The following is an 11802-nucleotide window of genomic DNA, read 5'->3' as shown; positions in this document are numbered from 1 at the left end:
TTTTTAATATATTTACAGTTTAAAATTGGAGGATATAGGATGCAGGTGAAATACACAACCTGCTGTTCTTTTTATACCAATGTGTAAAAATGAGGAAAACAACAAAAATCAACTCAACTGTCATGCGAATCCCAGCAATCTGAATAGGCACCTGAATGCAGTTCTAATAACAACAAAATAGTGACAGGCATACCTTTTAGACTGGCGGTACATTGTCATCATAGTAAACCCTATATTTAGTAATTGAGTGAAGCAGAATATGTATCTTTAGTACATTTGAAGCTCTAAAAATTTTAGTTTGCTTGACAGAAGACACAAATTTGGTAATCAATGGTACAGTTCTGTTGTTGCATCTATGATTTAGTCTAAATTTACAATATTCTCAAATAGTTTTATTTTAATTGCAGTTGCAATAAAAAAAAACAATTTTGTTAATGTGGTTACCTAATCAATCTTTGTTTGCACTGGTACAGCTGAGACAGAAAAACGGCTGCTCACAAATTGAGATAACGAAAGTACACGTTCTACTGCAATTACAAGTTAGATGTTTCGTGAAACACAACTGGATGATCAATCATAAAATGACTTCAGGATTATCAATTAAGCTTGCCTTAAGTAGTACATTAGATGTACTGTAAATTTCTTTTTTCAATGAAATGAGATGTTATGAAAATTGTAAAAACAATGAGCTGGAGGAGCACCATGATCGTAATTGCCATATAGTCTACCTCTGAACGGCACAATGGGAATTTTTTTTTTACATATAAGTGCATGTGTTTGATGCTTCAATTGAAACATCAGGCTAATAAGGTTTAGAGCACCAACAAGCCAGGCCAGCGAAATACATTTACAAATTTAAGTTGCTGGGCTAAGGGTTGTGTCGATGATTTTTACTGTTGTGACTAAAAAATGAACTCTGTGCTGTAAACTTATTCTTTTTAAAAGCACCAATTTCTTTTTCTTTTAGTTTTGCTTCAGATGATGCCCTACACATATAATTCAACAGGTCGAGATGTTATTATCTGTCAGAATTAACCTGGCCCTGAAGTAGTAGCTGCTTCTCTAACAAATGATTATTTTTTGAACAACAAAGACAACAAAAGGTGTACAATAAATACTATTCTTCTAATTTGACATAGAAAGTTTTCTTTTTACCCCTCAGTATGATGGGCAATTATAAGTTCAAAAACATGTAGATATATAAATTAGATTACTAAAACTGGAAATTTTCAATTGTAATTAAAATTCTTTGCTCAGAGTGCAGCTTTCGAGATGATTTGCACTTGAGTGGAATTTCCCCTCTACAGTATATTCATCAGAGGAAAGCACCGCAACCAGCAACAGAAACAGCTGCTGTAGTGAGGTAAAATGGCCGCAAGGTTGTACATATCTCAAATCCAGCGGTTGTAGGGTCCTGTTACCTGGGTATAGGCATATGAAGACACAGTGATAACAGTGTTTGTTGTGATGGTCATAGCCTGACGTGTGGGAAAGTAGTCTTTTTTGTCATGTTCAATATCTGCAGTTGGTGCACTGCCCCACTTGCGTTTTTTCCCAAGAAGCTTGGTGTTTACCAGTGGCAAGCCTAATCTTGCTGCTTCTTCCTGTCTTTGTTTTGCTCTTTCTGCAAGAATTTTCATCTTTGCTTCCCAGAGAGCTAAGCCATGGTTTGGCTGATTTAAGTTCTTATGCTGGTAGAACACAAGCGATATCCGTGTGGGGTGACACCGGTTTGGTTTTTTTAATGGAGTTGTGGCATGAAGCTCTCTTCTGGCACATTCAATTAAAATAGAACCATGAGCTGGTGCCACAGCAACTCCACCAATGTTCCCATCCAAAAAATTATGTTCACTGTCAGACCAGACTTCCTCTTCTTCCTCTTTAACATTCTCAGGAGGCAAATCTTCCATGCTTTCATTCATGCAGTAAGGATCCCACAGTTGTTCCTGTAGGTCTGCATTTTGTAATACTGACTTATTTTCGTTTACTTTGTAAAGATCCCACTGCTTGCCTTCCAAATTTGTGCTGGGTAACATCGTTCCATTTTCACCCCATACTTTCTCATGCGGGTTTATGCTGGATACTGAGGGCTTACTGTTACTTATTTTATACAAATCCCATGGTTTATCTTGTAGACTAGGTCCTGATATAATTGACAAGTTGTTCTGTATTTTCACAGGTTCCCATAATTTGTCTTTAAGATTCACATTAGATGAGATTGAGGGTGGTGATCTGGTTTCACCTGTTTTGAATGAATCCCACATTGTTTCCTGGAGATTTGCATTTTGCACTGGTGGTGCACTTCTGCTATCTGTAAGCAAATTCCAAGGCTTTTCTTGCATATTTGTTGCAGGTATTCCTGTTGCATTCCTATTCAATGTTGTTGAATTCCATTTTTCATGAACATTTGTGTTAATTAAGTTGGCATTATCAGTAGGATTGAATAAGCCCCATGTTTTTTCATGACCAGATGTTCCAGCTGATATTAAACTACCATTTGGTTTAAACATATCCCATGATTTTCTTTGATGGGCTATGTTAGGTGGCATTTGTAGAGGAGAAAAGGTACTGCTTACTGCATGGACATTCATAGATATCCCACGACAGGATTGTGAATAGGAAACAGAGTCATCTGGCTCTTGCTTGATAAATCGATTGACACTGTTTGCATTTTGTGGAACTCTTTTGACTTCCTCAGGTATTTGATGTGATTGATTGGATGTTGTAGATAACGATGTTTGAGAAACTAATCCTGATCCTCCTTGGAACATGGGTTGATGATTCTGCTTTGGTGTCATCTCTGCAGCCTGTTCGGAGCAATCAATCCTGTTACTTCTGAGGGCAAGATTGAAATTAGCACACAGCTCCTGTACATCAGGCTTCTTCTCAAAGCTGTTTCCTGAGAAACTCCCTGGTCTTGTATCATTTCTGCCATAGTTAAGGAATGATGTGGGAAATAATTGGTCACTTGTATAACCATAATATCCATATGAGAATGAATACCTTGGATGAAAATTGTTAATGGAAGGCAGGGTTGGCCTTGCATAGTAAGAATGATAAGGATAGACATTTCCCAGACTGTAAGAGTTGGAGGGTCGACAGCTACCAAGCACTGTGTAACTCTCAACAACTGAATTTCCACTGTGTTTGTAGGAATTGTAGTGATCTTGCGGTTCTATTTTGATTGAAGGTGTAATGTGATGTTGGGGTGTTGCAGTTGCCATTGTCATATCTGGAATATAAGAAAAAGCAAGATGCACTAGAATCATTCGTAATCATACAGCCAATTTTAAATGTCAAAAGTAATCTATCTCATGTAACCATTGCAGTTATGACACATTAGACATAATTACTTTTATTTATTGTCAAAAATTTAATTTAAAATTGAAAAGAAAGCACAAAATAAGAGCATAAGCAAAGTTCATCAAAAAGGCTTTCAACACTATTATCCCCTCGAGACTGATTACTAAACTTAGTGATCTCTGACTAAGCCCCACTCTCTGCAACTGGATCCTCAGTTTCCTGACCCACAGGCCACAATCAAAATTGGGGACAATATTTCATTCTCACTAACACTCAGCACTAAAGCCCCGTCCCTCCCCCGGCGTGCCCCCTACTGTAGTCACTGTATATCCATGACCGCATCACCATATACCAGACTAATGCCATTTACAAATTCGCTGATGACACCAGCATAGTCGGTTGAATCTCAGATGGCGACGAAACAGACTATAGATGGGAGGTGGAAAATGGTGCATTGAGAACAAGCTAGCTCTCAATGCTGGAATAACCAAGGAACTCATTATTGACTTTTGGCAGGATGACACTCATGCCCCCCTGCACATTAACAGCACAGAGGTGGAACAAGTGGAGAGTGTCAATCTCCTGGGACTGGTTATCCACAACAAGCTTTCTTGGACTCATCATGTGGATGCACTGGTTACAAAGGTCCAACAACGTCTCTTCCTCCTCAAGCAGCTGAGGAAATTTGGCATGCTGGCGAATACCCTTGCCAATTTATATAGGTGCGCCATCGGGTGTATTCTGTCTGGATTCAAGATTGGAGACGGTTACGGAGAGTGGTGAACTCGGCCCGGACAATCACGAAGGCCAACCACCCATCGATAGAATCCATCTACCAGGCCCGCTTGTCAAAGAAAGGCTGCCAGCATTTTCAAAGATCCATCCCACTCTAGCAATATCCTTCTACAGCCTCTACCGTCGAGGAGAAAGTGCAGAAGCCTGAACACATACGAGCCAGTTTCGTAACAGTTTCTACACTACTGTTGTTCAAATACTGAATGGACTCACAAACTCTTAACATTCGCCTGTCCCTGTGTTTTTGTTTTTTCCGTTGTTTACCTATTATTTACTTATCTATGGTACTTAACTCTGTGATCTGCCTGTATTGCTCGCAGGACAAAACTTTTCACTGTGTCTCAGTACACGTGACAATAAATTCAATTCAACTCAATCCCATTTCAGAACAAGGAAAGAACTTTTAACACATTGTGCTTATCTCTCTTCTACTCCATCTCACACTGACCACAATCTGGATTGTGCAGACTATTTCAAATTTTTATCACCTTGAATTGAAATTCTCTCTTCTCAGAGCTGTTTAAAATTCACTTTTGATTAGTAAGCAAATCTAAGAGTCTGAACCAAATCATTCTTTACCATCTCTATTCTAGACAATGAAAAAAGCCTTGTTTATGTAACCTCACATCATAAAGTGACATTCCAATTAATCTGAGCTGTACTGTGTCCAAGATCACTATATGCTTTAAGTGCTGTACTTCAAACTTGATTTTGTATTCCTAACTAGGGCTATATATACAGTAGAAAATATCCTGTTCTTTATAGTCGATGTGGTAAATTAGAAGGGCTTACATTCTATTAGTCTTTGTGATGAGTTTTTTTAATGTATTGCGGTTTAGTAATCAGCGTGCGTGGCTCCTGTGTCTCCTTGGGCTTCCACTATTCCTAGATTTCAGCATTAGGTGAATAGTATCCAGGTGCTCCTCAAACATATTGAAAACATTCTAAATGTGAAAAATTGTCTGTCTTCCATCTGATCAAGTTGGTTGACTTACTTAAAACAGTAGTTCTGATTTCATTTGAAAAGAAATGCCACTATCTGAAGTAACAATTAAGGAACTTGCTTAGTGAAAATTTGTTTTTTTAACATTTTGCAGAAGTAGAATTATTTGATTATGTGTTTCTTATATAAATCTGAATAATATCAAAATGAAAGGCAGCATTTATGAAATTACTGCTCCATTGATATAATTGACACAATTTGTCTAGGTCATTCAATTTCTTAACAATTTTTAAAAAGTATTGAAACGACTGTTGTCAAGCAAAGTATGAAGCTGTTCTATTCATGTGAATTACTTTTCCTTTTTTTTCTTGCTTCCTTGAAAGGGAACACGTGAACGAGCAATAACTTCCTACGTGTAATGATTGTAAAAGGTAATCAGGTAGTAGATTCGGTGAGAGCTGTTATATAAATTAATGGTCCTAAAAGGTTACTAGAGGAGGCTGCAAAAGCCATCAACCAATCTGATGGTTTTTGAAGTCGAGGGAGAGAATTACAGAGTCCAGATTGAGATCGTGATCAGGTCATAAATAGTCTAAGTAATTCTGTGTAACTCATCAATGTAAATTGGACCTGTTGCTATCTGAAATAAACTACCTCTTCAAATCATCGAATCCTTACAGTGTGGAAACAGGCCATTTAACCCAACAAGTCGACACCAACCCTCTGAAGAGTAACCCACCCAGACCCATTCCCCTACCCTATTACTCTACATTTATCCCTGACTAATGAACCTCACCTACACCTGAACACTATGGGCAATTTACCATGGCCAATTCACCTAACCTGCACACCTTTGGATTGTGGGAGGAAGCTAGAGTGCCAGGAGGAAACCAACGCAGACATGAGGAGGATGTGGAAACTCCACACAGACAGTTGCCTGAGGCTGAAATTGAACCCGGGTCCCTGACGCTGAGAGTCAGTAGTGCTCACTACTGAGTGACCGCTACTGAGCCACTGTGCTGCCTCTTACTATTAAAAAGAGTGCCTCCTCTTGTTAAGACTCATGACCCATTAATCCTTTACCACTGTAAACCAAGTAGTACATCAGACATAGTATAGAAAGAAGGATTCGTGGCAACACTGTACCCCAACCATTAACTGGTCTTGGTTAGTTCTGCAAACCTACACTGTCAGCAACATAAATTCTTAGATATCGTAGTCTACAGCATAGAAAACGGTCCTTCAGCCCGTCAAGTCTTCACTATCAAAAATAATTACCTTGTCCAATTTTTCATCTTTTGACCTTGCATACCTTGGTATCACAAATGGACATCAAAATACTTCTTAAACATTATGAGAATTTTTTTCCTTTACCATCTTTATGGGTAGTGACTTCCAGTTTTCCACCTACTTCTGGGTGAAAATACTTTTTCTTACAACTCCTCTAAGCCTTCTACCCTTTACCTTACACCTACGACACCTGCCCATTGATCCCTCCACCAAGGGAAAATGTTTCTTCCTGTCAACCTTATCCATGCCCCTTGTCATTTTATAAATTTCAACCATATCCTCCTTAGTCAACTTTGCTCCAAGGAAAACAAGCCCAGTCCATCCAACCTCTCTTCAGAACTAAAACTCTTCAGAACTAAAACTCTCTAGCCCAGGAAACAACCTGGTAAATCTTCTCTGCACCCTCTCCAGTGCTTTCACATCCCTCCTTTCTTTAAATTCCAAAACTGTATACAATACTCGAGACTAAACAATGTGTTATACAGTTGTGTCCCTGCTTATGAAACGTATGCGTTGGGTAATAAAGGCAAGTAAGCCACATGCCATCTTTAGGGGAGGCAATGACGCAGTGGTATTATCAGTGGACTATTAATCCAGAGACCCAGGTAATATTCTGGAGACCTAAGTTTGAATCCCGCCACAGCAGATGGTGGAATTAAAATTCAATAAATATCTGGAATTAAGAATCTGACAGCAACTATGAATCTATTGTCGATTGTCAGAAAAATCCAACTGGCTCAATAATGTCCTTAGGTAGGGAACCCACCCTTAACCTAATCTGGCCTACATGTGACTCCAGACCCACAACAATGTGGTTGGCTCCTAACGGTCCTCTGGACAATTAGGGGGTGGGCAATAAAGGATGGACAATAAGTGTTGGCCCAGCCAGTGACACTCTCATCCCATTAATGAGTAAAAAGAAACACTATTTACTTGTCCTGCTACCTTAAGGGACTGGTGGACATGCATGTCAAGGGCCCTCCATTCCTCAGTGCTTCCCAGACTCCTACTGTTCATCATGTATGCCCTTGCGTTATTTGTCATTCCCAAATACATCACATTCATCTGGACTGAATTCTATTTGCCACTGATCAACTTATTTTATCTCCTTTTCTATATCTGCCTGTAAACTCAGGCTATTTGCACGGTTTAATACCCCACCAATTTTCTTTTTAATCATCCTTGAAAATATCTTTCCTATATTTACAATTAAATTATTTATGTATTATCATAAACTGCAAAGATCCCTACACTGACCCCTGTGGAACCCCACTGGACACAAAAAACAACTTGACCATAAACATTTGCTTCCTTCCACTCAGCCAAGTCTGGATTTATGAACCAAATTTCCTTCCAATGTATGAGTTCCTACTTTTGCTATCATGCGGGACCTTGTCAAGTGTCTTGATGAAGTCCAAGTAGACTACTTTGTATGTATTTTCCCTCACCTGGTCAGCTCTGTGAGAAATTAAATTAAGTTGATGAGACATGACCTCTCCTGAAGAAAACCATGCTGACTGTTCTTGATTATTGCCCACCTCTCCAAGTGTAAAGTAATTGCTTCCAATAGTTTTCCCATCCTTGAGGTTAGACTAACTGTCCTGTAGTTTGATTTATCTCTTGCTCCCTTTTTGAATAATAGTATCACATTAGCTGTCCTCCAGTCCTTTGGCACTTCTCCTGTGTCGGGGAAGGATTGAAAATTATTGCCAATGCCCTTGCTATTTCCGCCCTTGCCTCACTCAAAACCTTGAGACATATTTCACCTGGATCAGGAGAATTACCTAATTTTAAGCTTCCCAGACTACTCAAAAGCTCCTCTCTGTCTATGCTAACTTCTTAAAGTATATCACAAGCCCTCTCCCTGATTTCTATACCCACATCCTGTAAGGCAAAATAAAGTAATAAATGCAGGAATCATAATTGATTAATTAGTTTGATGAATAAGGAAATTAGAATTATTATATTGGAGAAACTTGCTTTGATGCATTTCGTTCATTTGAGAATCTGGTATTCCATGAATTGATCAATGATAGATCATTGTTGATGAGGAGTGACAGTCGGCAGTGATTCAATTTTCTGATAAAATGAACCAAACTGAGTTCGGATAAGAGATGAATTTGGATAATGTGATGCCACAAACTGGACATAATAGTCTTTTTTTTAAAAAGGTTCACCATAATTTCTTTACTTTTGTCCTCATTTATAAAATCTTCGAGTAAAAATTGAGGTCTGCAGATGCTGGAGATCAGAGCTGAAAATGTGTTGCTGGTTACCCAATTCCTTCGTCTCTGCCGCATCTGCTCCCAGGAGGACCAGTTCCAATACCGTACAGCCCAGATGGCCTCCTTCTTCAAAGACCACAGACTCCCCCCAGACGTGATCGACGATGCCCTCCACCGCATCTCCTCCACTTCCCGCTCCTCCGCCCTTGAGCCTCGCCCCTCCAACCGCCACCAGGACAGAACCCCACTGGTTCTCACCTACCACCCCACCAACCTCCGTATACAGCCTATCATCAACCGTCATTTCCGCCACCTCCAAATGGACCCCACCACCAGGGATATATTTCCCTCCCCTCCCCCATCAGTGTTCCGCAAAGACCACTCCCTTCGTGACTCCCTCGTCAGGTCCACACCCCCCACCAACCCAACATCCACTCCCGGCACCTTCCCCTGCAACCGCAGGAAATGCAAAACTTGTGCCCACACCTCCTCCTTTACCTCTCTCCAAGGCCCCAAGGGATCCTTCCATATCTGCCACAAATTAACCTGCACCTCCACACACATCATCTATTGCATCCGCTGCACCCGATGTGGTCTCCTCTATATTGGGGAGACGGGCCGCCTACTTGCGGAACGCTTCAGGGAACACCTCTGGGACGCCCGGACCAACCAACCCAACCACCCCGTGGCTCAACACTTTAACTCTCCCTCCCACTCCACCAAGGACATGCAGGTCCTTGGACTCCTCCATCGCCAGAACATAACAACACGACGGTTGGAGGAAGAGTGCCTCATCTTCCACCTGGGAACCCTCCAACCACAAGGGATGAACTCAGATTTCTCCACTTTCCTCATTTCCCCTCCCCTGACCTGGTCTTAGTCGATTCCCTCGAACTCAGCACCGCCCTCCTAACCTGCAATTTTCTTCCTGACCTCTCCGCCCCCACCCCACTCCGGCCTATCACCCTCACCTTGACCTCCTTCCACCTATCACATCTCCATCGCAACCCCCCCCCCCCCCCCCCCCCCCCAAGTCCCTCCTCCTTACCTTTTATCTTAGCCTGCTGGACACACTTTCCTCATTCCTGATGAAGGGCTTATGCCCGAAACATCGAATTTCCTGTTCCTTGGATGCTGCCTGACCTGCTGCGCTTTAACCAGCAACACATTTTCACCTCATTTATAAAACCCAGGATCCTATCTGTCTCAACGTCCATTCTTTTAATCAGCCCTGTCATCATCGAAGATTTATGGACAGATAAACCCTGCTGTTGCACTTCTTTGAGAATTGCATTCTTTATTTTGCATTAATGCTTCTTTTTCTCTCTAATGTAATGTACAACTTCACATTTCCCTCCATTAAATTTCATCTGCCACATGTTTATTCATTCCACACGTCCTAACTGTCTTCTTCACAGTTCAAAATGCTTCCAAGTGTGTGTCATCAGAAAATTTCAAAATTTTGCCCGAAGCACCCAAGTCAAGGCTCTGAAAAAGGATCAAGAAAAGCAGTAAGCCCAGGACCAACCTATATCTTCCTCCAGTCTGAAAACGATCATTTACACGACTTTGTTTCCTGCCACACAACCAACTTCACATCTTTGCTGCCACCTCCCTTCTATTCCACATGCAGGTTGGTTTTTACACACAGGGTGTTGGGCGTTTGGAATGCGTTGCCAGCAGAGGTGGTAGAGGCAGGCACTAGATTCATTTAAGATACATCTGGACAAATGCATGAGTAGGTGGGGAGCAGAGGGATACAGATGCTTAGGAATTGACCGACAGATTCAGACACTTGGATCGGCTCAGCCTTGAAGGGCCGAAGGGCTTGGTCCTGGGCTGTTAATTTTCTTTGTTTATGTTTTGACTTTATTGACAAACCTGTTATGTGACACCTCATCAAATTCCTTTTGGAAGCTGACATACACCACATAATCACAAAAATAACTGTCAAATTAATTAAACTTATTTCCTCTCAAAAAATCCATATACTTATTCTATTTAATGACATTTATCTAAGTGATTAATAATTCTCCAGCTTATCATGCCAAAAAGCTTACCACAGAGTTAAATTGAGCCTATTCAGGCAAATCAGTTGATACTTAGGCTTGGTAACCATTTGAAAATGGGCTGGGGCTTCAGCAACATATCTAGTCTACCAATGTATTGAATCAGTCATGTTAACAGTAAATGATTGTTGAATAAAGATTGCAGGCTATGGCAAGATTTTAAAATTTCAGTAGGTCAGGCAGCACCCAAGGAGCAGGAAAATCGATGTTAGGAAGGGCTGAAGGGCTCCTGCCTAACCTGCTGTGCTTTTCCAGCACTAGATTAGATTAGATTACTTACAGTGTGGAAACAGGCCCTTTGGCCCAACAAGTCCACACCGACCCTCCGAAGAGCAACCCATCCAGACCCATTCCCCTACTTTTACCTCTTCACCTAACACTACGGGCAATTTAACACAGCCAATTCACCAACCCTGCACATTTTTGGACTATGGGAGGAAACCGGAGGAAACCCATGCAGACACGGGGAGAATGTGCAAACTTCACATCGACGTTTGCCTGAGGCGGGAATTGAACCTGGGTCTCTGGCACTGTGAGGCAGCAGTGCTAACCACTGTGCCACCGTGCTGCCCCATTTCTTCTAGAAAATGACTCTAATTTATACTACTCTAATTTTGACTCTCATCTCCAGCATCTGCAGTACCCACTTTCGCCTAAGATTTTAAAATTTGTTTGGAATAATCCCACATCTCCCTCAGTGCTTGAGTTGTATATTTTATTGCACTGAAGAGGAACAATAAAATGATTGATCTAAGACTCAACCCTTTAATTTTGCAATTTTCAAATCCTTACCCAACACTCTACCTTCTATTAATTAGCCAACCCTCTATTCATGGTGATACATTATCTCCTAAACCGAACAGCACCAGGTCATAGTCCAACAGGTTTATTTGGAAACACGAGCTTTTGGAGTGCTGCTCCTTCATCACAACTACCTGATGAAGGAGCAGTGCTCCGAAAGCTAGTGTTTCCAAATAAACCTGTTGGTCTATAACCTGCTGTTGTGTGATTTTTAACTTTGTACACCCAGTCCAACACCAGTATCTACAAATCGTATCTTCTAAACGACAGGGTTTTATAAAATAACTTAATAAGTCGTATCATATCAAATGTCCTCTGGAAATCCAAATTTATTGCATTCAATTACATACAAATATGTTACACTTCCATCTACCTT

General features: G+C 40.8%; 1 protein-coding gene across 4 annotated transcripts in view; it reads right to left on the bottom strand.

Moving 5' to 3' along the window:
• Positions 1-308: 308 nt before the first annotated feature.
• The window catches only part of tet3 (tet methylcytosine dioxygenase 3), a 344617-nt gene continuing 333123 nt past the window's right edge, over positions 309-11802 (bottom strand). For all 4 annotated transcript variants that reach the window (XM_060856636.1, XM_060856639.1, XM_060856638.1 and 1 more), the window contains one exon: positions 309-3232. In XM_060856636.1, coding sequence (XP_060712619.1) covers positions 1392-3232 — 1841 coding nt within the window. In that variant the 3' untranslated portion in view covers positions 309-1391. The remainder of the gene's footprint in view (positions 3233-11802) is intronic.

This window comes from Hemiscyllium ocellatum, chromosome 48 (genome assembly GCF_020745735.1).
Source record: "Hemiscyllium ocellatum isolate sHemOce1 chromosome 48, sHemOce1.pat.X.cur, whole genome shotgun sequence".
In the NCBI taxonomy this organism is placed as follows: Eukaryota; Metazoa; Chordata; class Chondrichthyes; order Orectolobiformes; family Hemiscylliidae; genus Hemiscyllium; species Hemiscyllium ocellatum.
The sequence above is the reverse complement of the archived record's forward strand: the minus strand, read 5'-3'. Positions and strand labels throughout refer to the sequence as shown.